The sequence below is a fragment of the Pantherophis guttatus genome, chromosome 1, assembly GCF_059756535.1.
Source record: "Pantherophis guttatus breed Tessera chromosome 1, ASM5975653v1, whole genome shotgun sequence".
Classification (NCBI taxonomy): Eukaryota; Metazoa; Chordata; class Lepidosauria; order Squamata; family Colubridae; genus Pantherophis; species Pantherophis guttatus.
Genome location: NC_142063.1, coordinates 254923451 through 254949621, shown reverse-complemented (window position 1 = coordinate 254949621; position 26171 = coordinate 254923451). Strand labels below are relative to the sequence as shown.

At 38.1% G+C, this 26171-nt stretch overlaps 1 protein-coding gene across 13 annotated transcripts in view; it reads left to right on the top strand.

The window, feature by feature from the left end:
• PTPRK (protein tyrosine phosphatase receptor type K) overlaps window positions 1–26171 on the top strand; it is a 393200-nt gene that overhangs the window by 296628 nt on the left and 70401 nt on the right. For all 13 annotated transcript variants that reach the window (XM_034418777.3, XM_087882792.1, XM_087882790.1 and 10 more), the window contains exons 9-13: window positions 5066–5175; window positions 7796–7997; window positions 13598–13703; window positions 22451–22724; window positions 26032–26068. In XM_034418777.3, coding sequence (XP_034274668.1) covers window positions 5066–5175; window positions 7796–7997; window positions 13598–13703; window positions 22451–22724; window positions 26032–26068 — 729 coding nt within the window. The remainder of the gene's footprint in view (window positions 1–5065; window positions 5176–7795; window positions 7998–13597; window positions 13704–22450; window positions 22725–26031; window positions 26069–26171) is intronic.

The window sequence follows — 26171 nt, the reverse complement described above, 5'->3', positions numbered from 1 at the left end:
AAAGTTCCATTATAGGTAGTCCTTGACCTATCAACAATTGAGCCTGAAATTTCTGTCGCTAAGTGAAGAGATGATAATTCACTGGGTAGTTATTCTCTGGCAAGCAAACCTTTGATTTTCCTATTTTCCATCATCTTCACCATAGCCAAATTCTGGGATAGTTTGGCTGTGTGCCCACACAATGCTTTTTTCCTTCAGCACTGTTCTTTCGAAAGTTGTGCTATCAGATACTTCTGGGTGTAAAGAGGAAAATTCCCCATGATCCAATGTACAACTACAGGTAGTCCTCAACTTATGACCACAGTTGAGTCCAAAATTTATGTTGTTAAGTGAGACATTGGTTAAGTGAATTTTGCCCCATTTTACAACCTTTCTTGCCACAGTTGTTAAGTGAATCATTGCAGTTGATAAGTTAGTAACCCAGTTATTAAGTGAATCTGGCTTCCCCACCAAATTCGCTTGTGCGAAGGTTGCAAAAGGTGATCACATGAGCTGGAGACACAGCAACAGTCATAAATCTGAACCAGTTGTTAAGCATCTGAATTCTGATTACATGCCACGCTGCATAGGTTGTAATAGCAATAGCACTTAGATTTATATACTGCTCCATAGTGTTTTATAGCCCTCTCTAAGTGATTTACAGAGTCAGCATATTGCCTCCAACAATCTGGGTCCTCATTTTACTGACCTCAGGAGGATGGAAGGCTGAGTTAATCTTGAGCCTAGTGAGAGTCAAACTGCCAAATTGCAGTCAGCCGGCAGTGAGCAGAGGTAGCCTACAGTGCTTTATTCTAACCACTGTGCCCCCATGGTTTATCTGTAACTATGATAAACAATCATAAATTACATTTTTCAGTGCCAATGTAACTTTGACCGGTCACTAAACCAACTTTTGTAAGTCGAAGTTGTAAGTTGAAGACTACCTGTACTGTAGAGACCACACAGTCTGCTTGACCCAATTTAGTTGAATATCACTGGAGACAGAATTCAAGGTTTTGCCCACTTAAGATTGGTGTAAAGAACCTTTCTATAGTTGTGTAATAAATGGTGATCAGTAATGATGTTATATACCAGTCGTCTTATTTTTGATAACATAGATTAGATTTTCTGCTTATAATCAAGGTATACAATTAATAAACCAGAAGTTGGTACAAGTCAATTTTTGTGGTTGGTTACTTCCCAGTTCCAACTTAAAAATACAAGTACTGATTTAAGGTAACTAATGAGCCAACATCTGCAAGGGCCTAAATAAGCCATTAAGGAGGTTTACTTGAGTTCAGGGGCCTTGTTAGTTTGATGTTCTTGGTTCAGGATTTTGTTTTACGTCTTCAAGCATATCCATCACCCCCAGCTCTAAAAATCTGGCTTTGGTCCCAGGCCTGGAGCTGATTGTATTAATGTACTATTGCATTTCTGAGGCTCCTGTTTGGTTTGATTTGTGTATTTATAAAATCATTTAATCTGGGCTGTCTGTGTGATTTTATGTTTTCTCTTTTTATGGCTTTTTATGGGTTTTTTTAATAATCACCCAGAGTTCATTGGAATTGGGCAGCTATAATAAATTCAAATAAATAAGTCCTACTTAGCGTCAATTATTCAGGCCATTTTAGATTTTAAAGCCAATCTTACTCTAGGTAGCAGCGTATTATACACAATCTATGATCAACAGCTAGTAGAATTGTCCATTTTGTTGTAACCATGTTACCACATACAGCTTCCAACCAGCTCCTCTGTTACTGATGTTTTTCATCTTAGAATTCTCTCCAATCTTAACATGTCATTTGGAAGTTTTAAGGTTTCCTCCCATATCTGTTCCTTTGACTATTAACGTGATGTTCTATGAATGGCTAAACGATTTTCTCTTTCTAGCTCCTTATCAGCAAAGCAGAAAGCTATCAGAATTCGTTTGTCTCTTCCAACACTCACTCTTGAATCTGCACAGGTATACAGAGCCATGACTAGTCAGCAACAAGCAGGGGTGACAGCTGGTTTATCACATTGTATTAGCATGATTTGGAAGAAAGGGCAAAGGCCTCTTAAGACTTATTAATTGGATAAATTAAGAAAGTTTATTGGAGAAGTAAGAAGCTGGTCAAGAGCCATGATGCTTAATCCACTTTTATTAATTCCAATTGAAAATGGCAAAAATACTCAGTTAGCACCTGGGGAATATTGGCAAACAATGGTACTAATAACGCTAAAAGATTTCTAAGGGTTAGAAAATAGAAAATAATGGAGAAATTTAATTGGGTTGATACAGTACTGCATTTGATTGCCCTGTATGCAGTTGTTTGGAACAGAAGGCTGAGGTAAACGGTGGTTCCTTTTTCTCTTATTCAGTGGACAAAATTTCCCCTTCTTTCCTTTCTGTCCAATACTTCCTTCTCTTTACAGGTAGTTCTCATTTAGTGATCACAGTTGGGACCAGCAAGTTGGTCATTAAGCAAAGCGGTTGCTAAGTGAAATTGTGAGTCTGCTTAGGATCTTACTTCGGTTTTCTTTTGCTTTACCAACCTGTGAAAGTTGTAAATGCAAGGAGTAGTTGTAAAGTTATTTTTTCATCACTATTATAACTACAAACGGCTCCTAAATAAAGCAGTTGCTAAATAAAGATTACATATATATTCCTCTCTCTCTTTTCTTGCCTGGTTGCCTGCTGGTGAAGGAAGACGTCCTTGTTAGAGCTATGCACTGATTATTATTAGCAAAGGGGTTTTGATTTGAAAAAACAGAATCAGGCTCAGGGTCACAGTTCATCCTCTACTGCACGGGTGTCAAACTCACTGCATCATGTTTCCATCACACGATGTTTCACAATGTTTTTCCCATTCACGGAGCTGGGATGGGCATGGCCTGCACATGATGCATCCGGCCCATGGCCAGCAGTTTGACACCCCTGGTCTACTGGTTTAAGCCTAGACTTCAGTACAGTTAGTCATCAATTTACACTTTAGTAACAGTTTAGCAACCGTCCAAAGTTACAATGGCACTGAAAAAAGTGACTCAAGCAAAGTCAATGGGGAAACCAGTTTTACTCTACAACTATTTTACTAACTTAATAACTATAGTGATTCATTTAACAACTGTGGCAAGAAAGTTTGTAAAAGGGGGCAAACCTCACTGAACAACTGTCTTGCTTAGCAACAGAAATTTGGGGCTCAATTGTCGGTAAATCAAGGACTGCCTGTAATGGAATTTTTTCAAGTTACAGCTTTTTGTTAATGAAGTGCAATTAAATTCCTAAGTGCATCAGCAAGGCAATAGAACCAAAGAAGTGATTGGGTGAGGAAATGGATCTCAAATGTTAATTTGTATGATAACCAGTTTTTAGTTAACTGCTGGAATCTGCTTTCATTCTCACTGCACGATTCCAAATCCGTTGATTTTATACACAATATACACAATCCCAAAGCCCTGAATGTGCAGTCTTAGTGGCTGAATTTGTAACAAATGGTCCAACTCTGAACATAACAGAACTATATTAATTTACTAGTTATATTGCAGTGCAGTTATTGATAAAAAGAAATCTACCATTTGTGTTGTGGTCCGCTGGCGGCCTGCAGAGCTGGCAGCAGAATCGGACAGTGAGGAGGCTGGGGAGGAACATGGGCCAGTCCTGGAGTCTGGGGAAGGCTCGGACGTGGGCTCTGCGTTGGAGGCAGAGAGGGGGCCAGGGCCATCTGGGAGTTATGGGCTGTCTCCAGAGCCTCCAGAGTTGGACATCAGTGAGGCAGAGGAACAGGGGGAACCTGTTCCCAGTACGTGCATGTGCAGAGCTGCCAGAAGGCAAGAACAGTTAAAACAAAAGGGATGAGTCAGGATTAGGACTTGGAGATGATTGGCCCCTCCCATAAAACATAAAGGGGGAGCAAAGGCACGTGAGCCTTTGGAGGAAGTAACTTTGTTCGTTCTGGTCGGTTTAAATTCTGAAGCTCCGTTTTGACTCTGTGCTCCGTGTGGCCTTGCAAAGCTAATTGCCAATTAGGTCTTTGGCAGCGTGTCAAGGGAGATAAAGATGGGTGCTTATCAGCCTTATCCCGAAGGACTGTGGCAGACTTCTGTCGGACTCTTTGCAAACTATTTGTTACTCATTACAGGCTGTGAATGAACATAATTCACAGCCATTGAAATAAAAAGAGGGTTTTTGGGACTAATCACGTGCTACTGTCTCAGGAAGCCTAGGTCAGAACAACTTGGGCCAAAATATATGCCTTGAAATCCAGGGTTCCTTTGAATTGTGGTAAAGAGAAACAAATGGCGTTCCCTAGAAAAAAAAAGAAGACCTGCAGGAGATCAGCAAGAGCCATAGTATAGCCCAGAAGGACTGTCAAGGCACATCAGCTGTGATCTGCTGTAATATTTTTGTCAGCTTTGTGAGGCAAAGAACAGCAGTCTGAAATAGACTTATGGATGAATGTATTTCACAAAAGATGAGAGTTTGAAATTTCATCTGTGTACCTATGATAGCTTTACATTGTGAATTTATTTTTAATTTATCAAATTACATTGGGTGCCTAAGGGGCAACTTATTTATACTTTCACACAATCTGAAATAAACCCGACACCAGTAATGGACTTCCTGCCATTTCTTAATGCTGCAGGCATATTGCATAATATTTTCTGTTATCCACTAACTTTTTTTTTCTTTTATAAAATTGCTACATGTTTTGAAAACCTGTAGGAAATGTTATATGTGAATTTGTGTGCCTTAGATTAAAGCACGAGAAAAAAATAATTTAAAAAGCTATCTGAATGTAGATGTAGGTTTTTAAATAAAAGCACATTGTTGCCCACCTCAATGTTGTTGAATGTACAGTTCTTCTGAGATTATCTAGTGATAATCGCAAAGAGTTGTGAATTGTTTAATAGATGCCCTATAGAATTGAAATACAGAATAATTTAAAATTTATTTATTTTCTTGGCTGTTATTTCAGTAACAATATCTCATACATATACAAATATATTTAATGTAGTATTCAGCAGCCACAGATAAGTTAAATTAGGAGCATGCAGAATATAAACAAATGAATTATAATATTGTATGTTATTAATGTTATTTTTGCAGTGCCCGGTCCCGTACCTACAAAATCATTAAAAGGAACTCCCTTTGAAGACAAGATCTTCTTAAATTGGAAAGAACCAATGGACCCAAATGGTATCATCACCCAATATGAGGTAGTAATAACATTTATTTATTTATTCTATATCTATAAAAGAGCCGCAATGGCGCAGTGGTTAGAATGCAATACTGCAGGCTACTTCTGCTGACTGCCGGCTGCCTGCAATTTGGGAGTTCAAATCTCATCAGCCGAAGGTTGACCCATCCTTCCATCCGTCCAAGGTTGGTAAAATAAGGACCAGATTGTTGGGGCTAATATGCTGACTCTGTAAACTGCTTAGAGAGCGCTGTAAAGCCCCGTGAAGTGGTATATAAGTCTAAGTGCTATTGCTATTGTTATTTTCATTTATCATATTTCTACCCTGCCATCTCACCTAAATGGCTCTGAGCGTTTACAACAAACATAATATAAAACATAATATAAGAACAAAGTTAAAATTAAAATTAAAAGGAGGTAAAAGAATTGACATTTTTGATTAATTGGGCAAAAAACACATGGGTTTATTTTTGGAAAACGAAAGAAAAATAAACCACAGATGGCATTTTTATTTAGATTCTGAAAATAGGTTATGAGAGCCCCAAGGCTTTTTTCTTTCTTTTTTGCTATCATAAGGCTCTTAATAGATCAATAGATCATCTGCTTAATCAGAATGGATTATTATATTGTGTATATTGGTTTAGAATATATCCCTGATCAAAAGCACTCTAAATATTCTGAATTGATCCCAGGATATCAGAAAAACAATGTAAAATTGTAGAAATGAAAAAAGGGGGCTAAGGAAAAGAAGGGGGCCCCTTCTTTTCAGTCTACTTCTGGTAAGTGAGCTGTTACTTCATAGGGTCCCTGGCTGCCTCGTGGGATTTGTCCCACTGCCCACTGATACACCTGCAGCTGAACAACATATGACAGAAACCATTTCTGTGCTGTTAAAAGTCTTTAAAAAACAAACAAACAGCATTTTAGAGCATATCTACTCATATAGGGACATGTGCAGTCTCTTTATTAAATTTATATGCCACCCATCTTATTGTCAAGTGACTCAATTTATGTTACATTGGGGCACAAAGAATGGAAGAGAATTGTGTTATGATGTATTCTTGCCTCTACATCAGGGGTGTCAAACTCAAGGCCCGCGGGCCAGATCCAGCCACGAGGTGCTTAGACCTGGCCCATGGGGCTGGCCTGGAAATATCAAAGAACTGGCCCGCGGTGCCTCTGCCGGCCCAAATGGGGTGCGGGGGGGGGGCGTGCATGGCACCCCCCATGGCCCATTTTCGACCTCCACAGTCTCCTGCAGCTCTCTGCTGGATGAAAATGGGCCACAATCTGGCCCGCAGGCCTTGAGTTTGACACCTCATGCCAGAAAGTAAATCTCCCTTTGTCTGGAATAGCTGTTTTGTATGCAAAGGGGAAAAAATGCATCTTGAGCCTGTGTCAAATGGCCACCATGGCCACGCCCACCATGGCCACATCCCACCTCAACCCCCAGCCCTCTCAAGGTCAAATACAACCCTGATGCAGCCCTTAATGAAATTGAGTTTGACACACCTGCTCTACATGAATGTATTAAACCGTATGAAAGTATCAGGGCCACAAATATTGTCCATTTTTTAATTTAAGGAACAGCATATCACTGTCAACACACCACGCATCTCACCGAATGATAAATCTGTTAATTAATCCTTAAATTAGCATATACTGCTAATGATCTTTTGTTTCAGTCACAGAGCAGCTAGAACTTTTAGAATAAAAATGAAAAATACAAGCTAAAATTGCATAATAATAAAGTCTTGTTTTTGCCAATACATTGCCAGCAAGCTTGTAATAAATGATAAAATCTAGGACTTAAATATGCAACTTTGATTTAGATCTGGTAGCATTAATATATAGCCTTCAAAAATCATAATTTAATGGAACTCTGTCCAATGAAGGCTACAGATAATATATGTGAGAATTATTAATAGATATGAGACATTTTCTAGACTTCAAGGTTTTCTCTCCTGGAAACTTGAAATGCAAATACTGATTTTTTTTAAAAAAAAAATCATATATTTGATGAATGAGCCCTTGAGGAATGAAAGGGGAAAATAATTTGGTATCCAATTTATTATATATCTGTCATTTTTTAGAAATAGGCAGTCTTGTCAATACCACATTTCTTGTTAAAACAAACTAAATATCTATTGGAGGCACTTTAATGCTTCAATCATCTATTCCAATGATTTAGTTTTTGTTGTGTTTTAATGGGTACTTTTTTTAATTGCTGGTTCTTCAATTAAAAAAAACTTACAGGAAGAGTTCAGTGTATACATTGTATATTCAGTATAAACACTTAAATAAGCAAAGATCACACAGCTTCCGTAACTGTAAGTTTATAAGAAAGTAGGGGAGAAAAAATGTGGTAACGTGCTACAAAACAAACAAACAAACAAACCTGTTTAGCATTGTACAAACCACAACTGTTTGCATAATTTGTGACCCACCAGTCAAATTTTGTAGTCGTAAGGATCAGTAACACTATACTTGTATTTCACAACAGGAATTCAAAGAAAATGGGAAATTCCAAGACTAAGATGAAACATTATTTTTTTAAAAAAATAAAATTGGAAACTAATTCATAACAATGTACTAAGCAGGGTTGGAGTTTCACTAAACCTCTGACATAATTTCCACAGGTCAGTTACACTAGCATACGATCCTTTGATCCTGCAGTTCCAGTGGCTGGGCCACCTCAAACAGTGTCAAAATTATGGAACAGTACACACCATGTTTTCCCCTATCTACATCCTGGAACTACCTATCAGTTTTATATAAGGGCCAGCACTGTCAAAGGTTTTGGACCGGCTACAGCCATCAATGTGACTACCAATATTTCAGGTAAGGGCAAACATGGAAAAGTTACTAAATTTATCATATTAAATCTCCTTTCTTTTTGTTGAAACCAATGCTATTTCCATATAAGGAAGACATGGATGACATAGTGGCTTCAAGCATGATATAGTAAGTGGGTAATGATAAATAGGCAGCAAGAAAGATGACTATTTGTATTTATGGATGTGCACATTTAAATCAGTGAAGGTATAGATTGTTTTAAGATTCATACTGAATTATCAAGATTGTCATGAAATTTTGCAAATGGTTGTCCAAAATCTACTATGCAGTTACATGTACTTATTTTTGCTATGTTACATATTAGAATGCACCCCCGTGTTCTTTACATTGAAGGAATTGTGGGAATTGGTGCTAAATTCCCCAAAACTAACCTGGTTTGATTTGCTTAGTTTTTATAATAATAATAGTAACTTTATTGTCATTGTACGTGTATACACAGTATACCCATACAACGAAATTCACTTAACACCCAAAGACTAGATCCAACACACATAACAATCCCCAAACACACCCCCACCCACCACAAATTCCCCACCCCTAAACCACCTAAACATCCACACAACAGACCAAGTAATGCTGTCCAATAGCTCACTGATGGTGGCCCTTTAGTTCATTGTTGAGTGCAATTATAGCTCTGGAATAAAAACTATTCAGAAAACGTGTGGTCTGAGTTTTAATTGTTCTGTATCTTCTGCCAGAAGGCAACAGTCCAAAAAGATTGTAAGCAGGATGGGAAAAGTCTCTGAGAATGTTATGCAACTTCCTCAAACAGCGAGATTCGAAGATGTCATCCAGGGCTGGTAGCTGGAGCCCAATGATATTTTGGCAGTTTTAATGATTCTCTGTAAAGCTTTTCTGTCCGCTATAGAGCTGCTCCCATACCATGCAAGAATGCTGTCAGGACACTCTCAATCATGCTGCGATAGTAGGATAGAAGTAGATGCTGAGATAGATTTATCTTCCTGAGTATTCTCAGGAAGTACAGCCTCTTCTGTGCCTTCTTCACATTTAACTAATTTAGATGGCCCCCATCTGATGAAAGTGACTCTGGGCGGTATACAAAGATTAAAATACAGAACAAAACAAAAATCTCCCAAATTCACCAGTTCATGAAAATAACCATTAAATTATTATGAATTAAATATTCAAAAAACAATTTTATGGATAAATGGAACTGATAGTTCTCCAATTTTCGGAAGATTCACTATTTTAATCATTTATTTACCATCCTGCAGTCTGTTAGCAATCTTTGAGAACAAATAAAATAAACTTGTCTTGCATGTACAGATACTCTTCTGGTAATTGGGACCAGCAACTTTGTCATTAAGTAATACAGTCATAAATTGAGATGTCACATGATATAACTTATGATGGTAAAGGCAGCAGTCCAAAAGGTTGTCGTTAGGCAAATCCCATGCCATTCGCAGCACCCTATGGTCACATGATGTTGTGGCCCATCAGCTGCCAGCAGAGCCTGACATCCAGGGTTGCTATGATGGGGCAGGATGGGGTGAAACTGATGAAGGGGAGTGTCAGAACCATAGTAACGGAAGCAATGGAGCACTGGTGATGGGTGTAGGGAAGACTGCAGCGGTGATGGAGGCAGCAATGGGGCTCAGCTGTGAAGCGGGAAGGTGTGGTGACACGAGGAAAACCGCCAGCAGGGATCAGAAGCTCCAAGTGACAACCAGCTGTTCCGGCCCGATAATCAGTTCCTTGTTCTGAGTCAAGGAACGGCTGGGTGGAGCCCCGCCGGCCAGGCTAATGCATGACTGACGATGGGGCGAGGCCAGCCGGAGCGGGGGAAAGGGCATGGCTCACCTTGATAAAGTGTGCTGGGAGGTAGAAGTTCCCAGCATTGACTTTGCATCTTTACAGACTGCTATTTTGCTGCCGCTAGAACTCAACCTGTGCCAGAGTCCGACTGAATAAAGCCAGTTAGCCTACAAGTGTGTGGCATTTTCATACTGGTTTAGGTCCGGAGCTCGACCACTGATGTGCAGAGTCAGACGAGGAGGAGGTGGAGGGAGATGCTGGACCAGCTTCGGAGTCTTTGGAAGGCTCTGATAAGGAAACAGCATCAGAGGCAGAGCCAGGGCCTTCTGTCCTCCCCCAGGTAGAGAGGCAGCTGACTTCGGGGCCTGAGCTGAATGAGGGGGAGGAACAGATGGAGCCCATCCCAGATGTGCGTATGCACAGAGAGGAAAAGAGAGTTGAGCAAAAGAAAGCAATAAGCTCGCTCTCAGGGAGAGGCAGATGCAGATGATAGCCAGCCCCTCCCTGGCTGGGAAATAAATAGGAAGGGTTTGGGAATGGCCAATTGTTACAGACAACTGTTCGTTTCTAGTATACAGCAAGCAATTTGGATTTCTTCAATAAACCCAGATTTGTTGGGACTAATTTCATTTGATTTTTTTGTTTATCCCTGTGAATAAAAGACTGTTACTGCCCTGTTACAAAAAGGGAGTTGTTTTACCCACGAGTAAATGTCTTATCACTACTTGCAAAGGCTGGGTCAGAACACAAGATTGCCATTTGCAGCCTCCTGCTGCCTCTTGGCTTGTTAGAAGGCAGTGAAAGTTGCAAATGGCAATCATGCAACCATTGAGATCATGTGATTGCAGAGACACTGCAATGGCTCCGGCCACAAGGGCCCATTTTAAGTCTCCAATCCAGAAGGACTTTCTATATACAAAATTGCTACAAATAAAAGATGGTCTTACAGCTTATTATTAGTTTAGGCCTCTTCTTTGATGTTACTTGGAATGACCAGAAGTGAATACCAGGATAGCGCAAAATGAACATGGGACTGATGGTCCTTGACTTACAACCACAATTGGGAACAGAATTTCTGTCACGAAGTGATGCAGTTGCAATGTGAGACTGCATCGCTTAGTGACCACAATCCCAGCACTCCCGGTTGCCTTCAATAACCAAGAATAGTGGATTGTTAAGCAGAGGTGTCCCAGGTAAGAGTACAGCCACAAAGAAGTGGGTGGGGCGACACAGGCTGTGCATAAGTTGAGGGGGCTGCAATGAAATGTGGTGCAAACCTGCAGCCACTCTTGGAAGCCTTAGCCAATGCAGCCTGGTCCAGCAATACGACCCAAAGCTACCATGCACCAGAAAGCTTCAGTCATCCCACCAGGCCAAGCAAGCCCTTACAACTACAGGGGCACTGCAACTATGCCCCACCTCTCTCCCCCACAACTCACCTATGCCTTTTTGGCAGCCCTGCACAGTGGCACTCATTTGGGCATGTTCTTCTACTGCCCTGTAGCAGATTTTAGAGCTACCAATTTAATTTGTCCATATCTTTAAAATACCAACCTATGGAAGAACATGAAATTCTTTTTTTAAAGTTTTTTTTTTAAAATTCTGCTAATTTACTATAACTTGATCTTCTCATAGAAGAATACTCTGGTTTCTAGATTAGAGAATTTCTTGATACCAACATCCAGATATCAAAAAGCAGCTGGATACAACAAATAAGGGGTTTTTTTTCTCCCCCTTTTGTCTTGCTGCCAAATGTTCTCAATTAAACAGTTTGTGTTCTGTGACTCCCTGAGAAAGTCTCCTGCTTTTCTTTTTGTTCCCCGCCAAAGACTGAGTTTGTCTTGACAACAATAAATTAGCAGCTTGAATGGTGGTTCGGAGAAACTGAACCAATATTGGGCTGGTTCCCTCTGGTGAATGAAAACAAAAGACAGGAGAGCTCAGACAGGTTTTCTTTTATATACAACTTAAATGAATGATCTTATTTAGAACCATAAGAAATATTAAAACACATAAAATATCTCTGCATAAGATGTTCTGTAATGAGGTCATTTCTCTCTGAGTAACTTCATTTCCATCAAAATCTTTAACATATTAATTATCAATAAATTCAAATTGATTTATACTGTTCTCAGGAGAAATAGTTACTTTTTCTTTAAAGTGTGACGTGCTCTTACCTAGAGAGAGAGAGAAAGAGAAAAACTATTTCATTTTTTAAAAACTACTTTAAATTACACTCCAAGGCTTTTAAAATTACAAGCATTTTCATAGTAAATGGATTCTCTGGGACCACTAATGCAGTATTTCTCAACATTGACAACTTATAACCACATTTAAGTGTACATTATTACAACAAGTCCCTACCCACTCCCTTTTTAGTACAAAAAAAAAATATCTAAATAGAATAAAGCTAATGTGATGTTCAAGGCATATAGTCTGAGGAACAGATTATTTTTAAAGTCTGAATATAGTTTAGAAAATCCTCTTGAGACTGTAGTAAGATTTTCAGTCATGTTAACAATGTTGACAACTTACTGTGCTATTGTCACAATTCGTGGCAAGGCCTAGAAATTAATAATAATTTCAGTTGAATGGTTGAAGATTTGATTGGCTCCTGAATGGTCTACTTTATCTTCATATGTAACCCAAATGAATTAGATGCCCCTTCAAAATACACCACATTCTGCTACAGTTTTCATATATCCTGTTTTCCAAACAACCACATTTCATTGTATGAGCACATTTCTTGCTCAGATCAAAATAATCCTACATAAAATCTGGACAGAATATAAAGCTAAAGGTTTCCCCTGCCAGTCATATTGGACTTTAGGGGACGGTGCTCATCTCTGTTTCCTACCTGAGGAAGCCAGCATTGTCCAAAGATCGTTCTGTGGTCATGTGGCCAGCATGACTATACATTAAGGTGCACGGAGTGCTATTAATTTCCCACTAAAGTGGTACCTATTTATCTACTTGCATTTACATGCTTTTGAACTGCTAGGTTGGCAGGAGCAGGGACAAGGAGGTGGAGGGAGAGGCTGGGCCAGCTGGGACAAGTTATGGAAGTGCACTCCCTGGTACTGTCCACCTTCTGGTCGACAAGCCCAGCATTTTAACTGCTTAGCCACCACGCCCCATGGGATAGAAGAGTGTAAAACAAAAATGAGAGATTGTTGTAGTATTCATGCCAATTTTTTATAAGTCCTATGATATAAATCTAGATGATGATATTATTTCCCAAGGATGAAGAGGTCATGAGCGCAGTTTCAGTGATTAATTTATATTGCTGTAAGGCATTACTAGTTCTTTTGTCTAATATTAACTATTAGTGCTATTTTCTGTCCTGACCAGCTTTAAAGTTAGTTTTAAATTATAGCTACTGAAATTTTAATTGTATTCGCTGCCCTGATTGAAAACTAAAATGAAAAAATGTGGATAGCGGGGAGTGTTATATCCTTGGGTGGACCACAGCAAATTCTGATTGTATGAAGCATCATAAAAGAAATCCAGTGATTCCATAATAGTTCCTCACACAAGAAATTAGAGATAATTCAAAGAAATATCAATATTTTTACATTTAATAAGCTTAGAAAATTTGAAAATCCTAATCAGTATTACAGTTTTTCAGTGTCATGACTAAATATATTTTTAACTTAAACCCCATGCTACATATTACTAGGATTTGCAATTTGATCACCAGTTTACAAAATGGTCATCAAGTAATTTTTGACTGTGAAAAGCTGCTGGGAAACCTGCATATTTTTTAACTATGATATCCTTTTTTTTTGTTGTTGTTGTTGTTGATCCAGCTCCCACATTACCAGATTATGAAGGTATTGATGCCTTTCTCAATGAAACAGCCACAACCATAACTGTACTTCTGAGACCAGCACAAGCCAAAGGAGCGCCTATCAGGTAAAAATGGAAAATACATGAAAATTCTCATGTAAAAAAACGGAGGGGGGGAATTGAATCAGCAGCTGGCAACCTTTTGAGAGTTGTGTGGTCACACATACACGTGCATACACACATTTGACAACCAAAGAGTAGAGTGGACAAGGAGATATTACCATGACATCGTGCAAATGGGATGGGATATTTCCACTTTTGAGTTGGTTTCCATGTTTTGTTTTATTTTGCTTTGCTGTTTGGGTATGCCGTCCCTGTAGCTAAGACCTTAACACATTTTTTTAAAAAAATAATCCTACCAAAAGATTGCACAACTTATCCCCCTATCAAAAGATGTTAATTCAATGAAAGAATTATCTGAAGTCTCTGTGATGTAACTGTCTTGCACTTTGTTAACTGTTTTAGTGTTTATTCTATGTGATTTTAAAAAGGCTTTATTCCAATAGAGTAGGCCTTACTTCAGTGGCCACAGGTACAATATTGAGTTGCATGAGACTATATAATTTAGATAGATTTCCGTCATTTTTATTCTTGATTTAAGATAGAAATTATGCATGTAAAAGTCAGCCTGTCCTGTATAAATGTGCCATTGTCTTTCTTACCTGCTCCTTGCACATGGCCCTTGAAGCAGATGTTTGATAATCCAATTCAAAATTGCAGGTTCTGTCAATCATTTCTTAAGATGCAACATGCTGCGGTAGTCACAGTTCTAATCATGGCAGAATCGTGTCTTGCCTGCCAAGTGTTATATCGTAATCTGTAGTGTTTTATGGCCTCCTGAAGCTGTAAGCCAAACAGCAGATCTGAAATACAAAGGAAGACTGGATGAATCAGTGTTTACAATGAAATATAAAGCTATTTCTTACCAAGCTGGAAATCCTCAGCTCAGCCAGTAAAGAATAAATATTTATTCAAAAATGAGATATATGTGGAGGTGCACAGATACAGACACACAGGGACAAATGATTTACCATTCTGTTAAGAAGTATCTTCCGATTTATAAATAAATGTATCAGGAAATTGCTAACGAAATATTACGGATATTCTATTGATTTTATTGATCCAGGTTCAAAGTTACCATCTTCTTTTATATTGTCTGATATTGTCTAAATTAACATAAAAACATGAGAATAGTTCTGCTGAATCAGGACAAGAAGCAGCACTTTGTTTCTCACAATGTCCAAACAAATGACTCTGGGATACTCCCAAGCGGGAATTGAACACATATTCATTGTTTCTCTCTAACTAGAATCTGAAGACATGGTGCTTCCAACCTAGATGGCTGATAGGGCAAGCTATTATATATACAGCCAGTGAACCTGATATTCTCTCACCCTGATAATATTACCTAATCTGGTAATGAAACATTGACAAAAAAACAACCAAGCTCAGAGAGCAGCCTGAACCCAGCAGTTCAATTCTGAGCTAGATACATTCTCTTCTCTTGGAATAGCATTGTGGTCAGTTCTTTCTTTTGGCTTCACAACACATTTGTGCTGGAGATCAAATGACAGCCACCATTTAGAATTAAATCCAAGGTTTCAGCTTCTCTAGTCAGTTGAAAGACTCATTACCCTAATTTAAGTTACTTAGGTTATTTAAATGTAGTTTATTTGAATACACAATACAGGTAGTCCTCCACTTACAACAGTTCTTTTAGTGACTGTTCGAAGTTACAGCAGCACTGAAAAAAGCGACTTACGACCGTTTTTCACACTTACCTAACTTTTGCAGCATCAAAATTCAGATGTTTGGCAACTGACTCATATTTATGACGGTTGTAGTACCCCGATATCATATGGATTACCTTTTTCAAGCTTCTGACGAACAAAGTGAATGGGGAAGTCTGATTCACATAACAACCTTGTTACTAAATTAACAAATGCAGTGATTCACTTAACAACCGTGGCAGGAAAGGTCGTAAAACAGGGCAAAACTCACTTAACAAATGTCTTACTTAGCAACAGAAATTTTGGGCTCAATTGTCATCATAACTCGAAGACTACCTGTAATTAGTTTATTTAATAAATGTGATGTCTTTTTATAGCCTGAGTGTGAATATACTGAGATTATATGAATGCCATTGCAATCCACCATCACTGCACCAGCTTCTCTATTGTTAGACTCAAACATCTTTCAATAATTTAAAATCACCTTCAGAGTTCTGACCAGTACACCATTTCTGACAGATGGCAACCCAGTCTCTTCTTGAAAGCTTCCAGTGATGAAGCTCCCACAACTTCTGAAGGCAAGCTGTTCCATTGGTTGATTGCTCTCACTTGTCAGAAAATATCTCCTTATTTCCAGGTTGAATCTCTCGTTGATCAGTTTCCATCCATTATTCCTTGTCTGGCCTTCAGGTGCCTTGGAAAACAGATTGAAAGTTGCTCTGGCACCTTCCTGAGGTTGCTGTTAGCAGCCTGGTACCATTTTAAATAGAACCCATCTCTCTTTCACAGATTCACTCTTGTTCCCAGGAGATTCTCGAAGTCTAAATCTTAAATAAAATCTTATCAAGCCTATCCCCCCTCTGACATTTGGCTTTATATATGCACTCTACACTTTTTAGACTAGACTTAGAATAACTTTATTGTCACTTTAAATGTACACTAATCGGCATACATTAAAATGAAATTTCTTTGCATACAGCTCTCAAAGGGTCACCATCTCCAATATACGCTACATAAACATGGCTAAATAAATAAATAAATAGATAGATAAATAGATATTATGTATACACTCACATACCCACATATATTATTATATGACACAGAGAAACAACACAGTTTAGTTCAGATATATATGTATACATGGCAAGAATTATAATTATTCTAAACAGGATGGAAATTGACATTGACAAGTTCACTGATTACTTGGTATTTCGGAGAGCAAAAGCCCTGTTGGTTGGGTTGCGTTGGCTGCTCAGAAAAATCAGAGCAGCTATGTCTGTAAAGTCTTAAGATTAGTTGCCTGTGTTCCCAACGGAGTAGTCCAGCTGTTTAGGTGAATCTTGGAAATTTAGATTCTAGAGTCTCAAAATGCAGACAATTTTACATCTTTTCATTGAAAGGCATCTGAACATATTCATAGAATAATCTTTTCCATTTTGTTTATCACGCTTTGCCCAGGCTGCTTTTAGGTTCTGCATCACACTCACCTTGCTTTTTGCTACTTGAGTCGATTTTACCCAAACAAAATAAACAATATATGAATTTAATCTTGAAGTGGTGTAGATTTGCTTCTGGCTCATTAACCCTGAAAGGTCATAGTTATAACTATAATCACATCCAATCTCGATTAAGAGCATTTTAATTGATTACTTGACATTCTTTTGAGACATAGCATGGCCTGAGTCTGTGAGGTAATTTGCTATTAATAGTCAGATACTGTAGATGGGAATGTAACTGAGAAAATGGATACTCTACTATAGTTTTATTATTTCCATATTGCAGATATCGTATCATCCAAATTATTACCTAATTTATAGAGGGATTCCATGGATTCATATTTAACAGTTGTTATCTATTCAGTTTTCATTCAGTTGCACCCTACCATTCACCTTTTCATTGGTGGATTTTTTACAAATGTATCAAAACTAAGTTATCCAATGTCCAGTGAATTGTGGGTACAATTATTTCCTGAATTGCATTGCAGTTATGTAGATAGAAGAATGTCCTTTGATTTTCTAGCTCAGAGATAGACTCTGCTAACTGTGTGTGAACAGAACAGAACAGAACAGAATAGAATAGAATTCTTTATTGGCCAAGTGCGATTGGACACACAAGGAATTTGTCTTGGTGCATATGCTCTCGGTGTACATAAAAGAAAAGATACATTCGTCAAGAATCATAAGGTACAACACTTAATGATAGTCATAGGGAACAAATAAGCAATCAAATCATATTAGGAAACAGTCAATATAAATCTTAAGGATACCAGCAACAAGGTTACAGTCATACAGTCATAAGTGGGAAGAAATGGGTGATGAATGAGATGATTAATAGTAATGCAGACTTAATAACTAGTTTGACAGTGTTGAGGGAATTATTTGTTAAGCAGAGTGATGGTGTTCGGGAAAAAACTGTTCTTGTGTCTAGTTGTTCTGGTGTGCAGTGCTATATAGTGTCATTTTGAGGGTATTTGTGCATTTGTGTTGTTCTTTTTTTAATTCTTCTTCAGTAGCCCTGCAACCAAATATTTATTTATTTAGGCAGTTTAGATGGCTGCCCATAACTGGCTCTGAGAGGCTAATGGCTGTTCAGAACAAAAGCAACAACAAAATAAAATGCATAAACAGCAGCCAAGGTAAAAACCAATTAAAATAGCCATCTCATGATCCCAGGTTACCTTGAACAAGGCCTTGTGAAGGACTGTATCCCCATCAATCAGAAACGCAATGTTTTGGAGACAGTCCTGTGAGAACATAGGACTAATAACACAACAAGATTTGGAAACCAGCTTGTAATTTTGATTAAAAACAAGGTCTGGATAGTTGAACTATAGTTAATGAAGGGAAGAAAAAATATATAGTTTGCCTGACTTTCTGATTATAATGGCCAGAGATGGATTTATAGGATGAAAGATGAGGAGTTTCCACCATGTTTTCCCATAAATTCTTTGAGCTTTACTCATTTTGGCCTTGGCACAGTGGCTTTGTAGTATTTTTGTTGCCACAACCTATCTCAGTAGGGAATACACCTCCCCTTAACATCAGTGGGTAGAACATAAACAAATCCACAGCCTTTTCTGATAAATGAAGGAATACATGAATTATGAAAATAAATTAAAAATCTATTATGTTCCCTCCCATAACAGTAGTGTAACCTTGAGTGTACTGGAGAAAACCACCCCCCTTAAAATCTCAAGGATGTTACAACATGTTAAAGTAGTGACAGTCATTGAAATAAAATGAGTTTTATTTTTTTATTCATTGAAGTCCTGAGAGAGAGTTCTAGCTGAGCTTTGGTATCCATTTGGTATTCCTAAAATCACAAGTCCCTTCCTGATTCAGTGTTACCTTGACTCACATTTTGCTTGTCTCTTGAACATCTCAGCTTTCGTTTTACCGTTCATGGGAAATGGGAAAGCCCCATTCTCATTCTCCCTTCAAGGTCTGGGTTGTAAACCACCTGCTTTTTCTTTGCCTGGTTGAGAGGCTTCCCTTTTGTCCAATTTGAACAAATCCCAATTTGTCTCTCTTGCCTGCCTACATGTTCCTATCTATTGCATGTATGTTTAGATGAAGCTGTTGGTGTTGAGGTCAGTTCTGTGCCTCAGAATAGCAATAGCAATAGGAATAGCACTTACACTTGTATACTGCTTCACAGTGCTTTACAGCCCTACTCTAAGCGGTTTACAGAGCCAGCATATTGCCCCCAACAATCTGAGTCCTCATTTTACTGACCTAGGAAAGATGGAAGGCTGAGTCAACCTTCAGCTGGTGAGAATCGAACTGTCTAAACTGCTGGCAGCCAGTAATCAGCAGTAGCCACCTGCAGTACTGCATTCTAACCAGTGCACCACCATGGCTCTTGAAATAGTTGAAGTGACCAAATATAATAAATGTGGGGCAGAAAAGTTTCCCATTCCACCAGAGAAGGCCTTTTCTTCTACCCATGAATAGTCTTATATTTGCAGCTAGCGCATGATTTGGGAGAATAGGATATAAAACAGGGGTGTAAAACTCGCGTTGTCATGTTGGTGTCACATGACGTATCGTGATTTTTTCCCCTTCGCTAAACTATGTGTGGGCGTGGCGAGCACGTGATGCATCTGGCCCGTGGGCTGTGAGTTTGACAACCCAGATATAGAACATCTGGTCATGTATCTGAACTGGTTCAGGTTATCAGTCCTTCTGATGGTATATATATACCAGGAGATAGATAGATAGATAGATAGATAGATAGATAGAGAGAGAGAGAGAGAGAGAGAGAGAGAGAGAGAGAGAGAGAGAGAGATAGATAGAGAGATAGAGATAGAGATAGAGATAGAGATAGAGATAGAGATAGAGATAGAGATAGAGATAGAGATAGAGATAGATCTCCTGGGTTAAATATCCTACCTTTTGAATTGACCACTTTTTCTTTTATCATATTTCATTTTGTCAGATGGCTGGGAGAAAGATCCTGAAATAATTTACAGTATTATTCTGATTTTAAAATGAGAGTTTTAAGTAAAGCTTTGTGAATGATGGCACTGTCCATCAAAAGATCAGAATGCTGCATTTCAGCTGGTTGTACCATTTTATTTGCTTTGCCTCTTTCTTCTGCATGAAAAAGGATTATAATTGTGATCTCTGCTGAAATGGGCATTTTCTTAGAAATGACCAAGTGCTGTCTTTGAGAGGAAGCTGTTGGCAAGTTTACCAATAGCATGCATAAATAGATAGATAGATAGATAGATAGATAGATAGATAGATAGATAGATAGATAGGTAAGTAATTACGTACGTGCATACGTACATACATACAACCATACATAAATATTGGTGTATTTTTTTTTTTTTTGCAGTATTAAATAGGCTGAATGCCATCTGCTCCAACAATTTTCAGTGGCAACTATAGGGAAAGGAGCCGACTATTTGGAGAGAGTGGACAGATTTCTCTCCATCTGTGCTTGTATTACAAGATGTCGTTTATATTTTAGATCTGCATAGTTGTGAGTCAAGATGTCATATCAAGGTCAAAAGGTAGAGATGCCTGTCAACATGCTTTGTCTTGGAATAACATGACAAGTGCAATTTGGTGCTTCAGGCATGGCTTAGAGCTGCCCTGTTGAGCCTTGAAACTGAGCTTTCCGTATTATCATTTCAAACACTAACTTTAAATGCTGCAAATTATCAAGCAGAATGCTTAATCTATTACAAATTACTCTGTGTAATGTGAAATCTAGTCTTGGACTGCTCAAATGCCAAAGCCTTTAAAGTTGAAAGGGTTTCCTTGAAGACCAATCCTGTGCTCACCAGATATGTTGAGCTTTTAACTCGGGGTATTTTCAAGGTATTTCCATTCTCCAGTCCTTCCGTAGCAGTTTGAACTGACCTGCAGCCGTCTTCGGTTTTGCTGACCTTGAAATGCTGAGAATAGGCAGGAATCTCTGCAAGCCAGGTGGTACCTACTCTCCTGCTAGCAACAGAAGAATGTAAAAAAAAAAAAAAATCATGCAGTCCATGAACCATCTTTATAGCTTGTGCCAGTCCTGAAGAAACAAAAATAACCCTAACTCTTGCTCCCACTCCACACAAACAGGAAATAAAATAAGTTGCTAGTGTATCCACTTCACTCCTCTGTTTTTATTTCATTTTATTTCATTCATTGATACGATAATGTGTTTATTTAGGCAGAAATCTGGGTGGTTAACGTGAAGAAACATTTTCTAGGTTTAAAATTGCTATTCCTCTTGCATTAAAAAGTCTCTTGTAAAATTGACAGTCAGGTGCTAGGCACAAAGTACTGAGGCTTTTGGCTGAGGAGATTGTGATGGATGGAGAGAGCTGAGAAATGTAGAGAGGCAAGAATTCCCACCACAGGGACAACAGACTGCCGTAACTTTGCAGAATTATAAAGAAAATATTGGTTTTACTCCAATTCTATTCTGTTATTATGTCTTCTCCTTCCAGGAATCTAATGTCAGGGGTGCTATTCAGCAGGTTCTGACAGGTTCTGGAGAACCGGTAGCGGAAATTTTCAGTAGTTCGGAGAACCGGCAAATACCACCTCTGGCTGGCCCCAGAGTGGGGTGGGAAGGGAGATTTTGCTGTATTCTTTCCCCAGAAGTAGGGAGGGAATGGAGATTTTGCAGTAACCTTCCCCACCAAGCCACACCCACCAAGCAACACCACACCCACCAAGCTTCATCCATAGAACCGGTAGTAAAAAAAATTGAATTCCACCACTGTCTAATGGCCATGAATCTCCATTGTGTTTCTTTTGATTTATGGTTGATTATGGGATAAAAATAGATACTCTGATCTCTTCCATGTTCTATGACAGGGGTCCCCAACCCCCAAGTCATTGCCCACTACCGGGCCTTGAGCTGTTTGGAACCGGGCTGTAGAAGTGGTAGGTGAGCGTGCGTGCACGCATCCCCACTTGCACAAGCAGCAGGCAAACACATGTGTGTGGACACCATTTGCGCGAGTAGCAGGCGTGCATGCCATTTGTGCAGATGGAGCTACGTATGTGCATGCACTTCCCCACCACTCATGTGGAACCATCCCCTCCCCCCCCCCCGGCCAGGCCGCAAAGTCAGAAAGGTTGGAGAACTCTGTTCTATACCATTGACCAAGTCAGTTAATAACTCTACTTTAGATGTGTTTTCTAGATATTGTTGTTGAGAGTCATTTACACAACTTGACCTAGAGAACTTTTTTTTTTTTGCTTGTTCTTCTAAGCTGTAGGTTGGTCTTCATAGAGGTTTCTTAGCAACCATAATAGCAGAGTAATTATGAAAGGTTCTTGGGAGCACAATGATTGTAAGGACTTTATTCACACACACACCTTTTGCTTCAGTATTTACCATCCACTGACCATGCAATTGCACACATACAGATCAGTTCAGAACTGATGCAAAGTCCACGTGTTGATATGCTTCAACCAGCATGGCCAAATCATAGGGCGTTCTGTTTATCAGAGGGTTCATTTCCAATCTTGCCATCTCTTTACTATAGCTTTTTTAAAACAAGCATGCTGCACAATGGCTATATAGTCACGTACTCACTCATTCTAGCATTCTTCTTCTCTTGATCTTGAACAGCGCCTATCAGATTGTTGTTGAAGAGCTGCATCCTCATCGAACCAAACGAGAAACCGGTGCAATGGATTGCTACCAGATTCCTGTCACATACCAAAATGCCCTGAGCAATGGCTCGCCCTATTATTTTGCTGCAGAATTGCCTCCCGGCAATCTTCCAGAAGCAGCAGCTTTCACAGTTGGTGACAATAGAACTTATCAAGGCTTCTGGAATCCACCTTTGGTGCCTCGGAAAGGGTATAATATCTATTTTCAAGCCATGAGCAGTGTTGAAAAGGTAAGTGCATACAGGTTTTTCCTTGTTTATTTGTTTGTTTGTTTGATAGATTGATTGTTCATTGATTCATCCAAACATTCATTCATTCAATTTTAATCAATCCCAACTACAGTCTGACTCTAAATCATTTGTTTTTCCTGTACTGTAAGACCAAGACCATGATCAAGAGAGAGGTCTCAACAACAGCATGGGAATTTTGACTCTTTTTCTTGTTTCTTACCTGTCATGTGTGGTAATAAGTTGACATCAAAAGTTATTGTTGAATACAAGAATATTTGTTATGGGTTAAAAAAAATACGCCACTTTCCTTGGAAATGTAATTCATGAGTACTAATAAAAATATAAGAAAAGCTTCAGTATGACCACAGATCTATAAAATATTTAAAGAAAAAAGAAAAAATGTCCAGATTTCAACATTTGGTTTCATATTTTGGTATAGTCTGAGGTATTCTAGTGTCTGAAAGAATATCTTGTGTGTGTGTGTGTGTGTGTCTCTGTGTGTGTGTGTGTGTGTGTCCAAAGGAGGAGGGGAACAATTTAAATTTACAATCTCCTTTACCTTAGTAGTCTCTTAAACCTGTCAGCAGAAGCATGATGTCTCATTCTGTATAATTCTAATTTCAATTAGTTCATTTCAACCAAATGTTGAAATCTGGACTTTTTTTCTTTTTTCTTTAAATATTTTATAGATCTTTGGTCATACTGAAGCTTTTCTTATATTGTTATTAGTACTCATGAATTACATTTCCAAGGAAAGTGGTGATTTTTTTGTTCTCAAGCCTTAATCCTTAATCTTTTTTTTTTCTAAAATAAAACAAAAAAAAGTTTCTGTAATCCACAAATTCCACATACAACATTTTTAATGGAAAATATTGTGTCCCAAAATATTTAGAGTAGTGGTTTCAGTAAAATCAGTTTAGCCATATTATGATTTTTCATTTTCAAAACAAATGCACCAAAGACAAATTCCTTGTGTGTCCAATCACACTTGGCCAATAAAGAATTCTATTCTATTCTATTCTATTCTATTCTATTCTATTCTATTCTATTCTATTCTATTCTATTCTATTCTATTCTATTCTACTCTACTCTACTCTACTCTACTCTACTCTACTCTATTCTATTCTATTCTATTCTAAATAATTCTCTTCATCTCTCTTTCACAGTTCAAAATATTAAATTGGTTTTGGAAAAAGAAAATCTAGGTTGCTTGGCAGGCTAGTTCAAAATTGCCAAGTTCTCATAGCCTTCATCCCATACTTCAAATAAAAAAGAGTGTTTTTTAAAAAGCCATTTATTTGAAATATGATCTAGGTCTATTCCTCGTTTGTACAAAAACTCAATGTACAACTTGGAAATTACTTGACTGCTGTGCAGGTGTTGAAGGTATGACCAGAAGTTCCTACTGCAATTTCTTCACTGTTTGAAATTTTGGTGCCACTGAGTAGTGCTTCTATTTCAGTATGTATATCAATAGAGAACAAAGCAACAGGAAGTTCAGTACTGCTGCCACTTGTAGTTGTGAAAAGCAACATGACTTGATAACCCCCATCCTGATGCCATTGAGTCATTTTATCTTATAAACCGAAATATGAGACAAGAAAAGAGAGAAACAGCATTTGGGATAGTAACCGAAATATTTAGGGCTGTGATTTGGTTGCCTTCTTATGATCTCCCAGAAGCAGATGGTTGGGGAACGATGAGGGGAGCAAGGGAAGATTTGCTGTTAAATTGGTAGTCTTCGGAATAATTAATCTGCTTTAGAAAGACTGATTTTCCTACCCTGCCATTTGCATTTTGGCTGCAGTTAATAATATAGATGTTTCAGCTTCACTGATTTTACCATCAAACCCCTAGAATGAATTCTTGCCTAATGTTGTAATTATAAAAATTAGCTGAATATTGTGGCAAGATGGGAAAATGGCATCGTTTTTAAAACCATCCTACAATGGCTTGTTGAGCTGGAGGATTTTCCTGAAGCTAGTATGTGCTTAAATTAATGACCATAAAATTTGTGATGTATTCTCACATAGAAAGAGCGCGACAAGATCAAATTAACTGGTAAGTTCAATTGAGAGGAAGATCAGCAGATGAAAAACAGAAGACTTAAAATTTTGGAAACCATATTGGTGTCAATATAGAAACATATATGTGTGTGGAAAGATGCCTAATAATATATAGACTGGGTTCATATTCATGCTAACCAATGGAATGTGTAGCCTTGGTTCTTCGAATAAAGTACTGTACATTTGGATGGGTTCCCATAGCATGCTAAGCCAAAATAAGGAAACCATGGTTTGGTTTAATAGAATTGTGAAACTGGTTTCCACGTATGGTACGATTTACTCCCAGTCTTCAATTGAGGTGGCAGGAATTAAACTTAGAATCCTCTGAATACAAAACATTTTCTTTATCTCTGAACTTGGGCTTTAGAAAAAAACCTATTTTACAAATTTCTTTCTAGATGGTATGTGGACCTTCATTTTTGTAATTTTAAACTTGGATTAGAGATTTGTAAATAGGGATGGAAGTATGAATGTAAGGAACTTTCTTCCACATTTGATGTGAATGTAAAATTGGAGAGAGCATATAGTTTTATATATTGCACCGAATTAGTTGTGTCACAAGTATCTACCTTCCTATATATTTGGCCTGCATTTTGCTAGATCAACAGGATGATACTCAAATCATATCTTTGTATTTCAACAGCTAAGGAGAGTCAGCTTGGTGTAGTAGATAACACATCAGCTAGATATCAGTCATCCTCTCTCAGTCTAAGAAGGAGAAAATGGAAGCCCATTTGTGAAAATCTTGCCAAGAAAACTGGAGGAACTTTTCCCGGCAGTCACCAGGATTCAACCCTGACTCAAAGGGACAAAAACAAAAAAACAAAAACCAACTAAGGCTTTGGTTAACTTAAAAAGTTGACCTCCTACCCATTTTCCATTCTTTAGCAGTTAAGAAGAGTGTGAGATTTTCTTGCTGCTGAGATTATATATTCAGTTAGAATCAATATATAGAGAGATTAGCTAGATGCGCTTTTGCTTACCTAAAATCCATTCCCTGAATATGCAAGCAAACTTGGATAATCCAATAATACTTGGAAAAAATATAAATACAGATTAGTGCAATCTCATTTTGCTTTTGCATTTAGGTTTAACATCTATTACTCACGTCTTCTTCATCCTATAATTTGTACACAATAGCATGCATTAAACTACTGTTTTAGAATTTGCCAAGATGATATACTGGTGATAGTAATAAATTTTAACTAAATGTATTTATTTATTTATTTATTTTTAAACAGGAGACCAAAACTCAGTGTGTTCGAATAGCTACTAAAGGTAAGAGATTTTACCCCCTATGAATAAAAGGGCATAGATAGTTTGATTTTTATTTTGCTGAGAGTTTACATTCTAAGTCCTGTAAAATGCTTGGGCTCTGCTT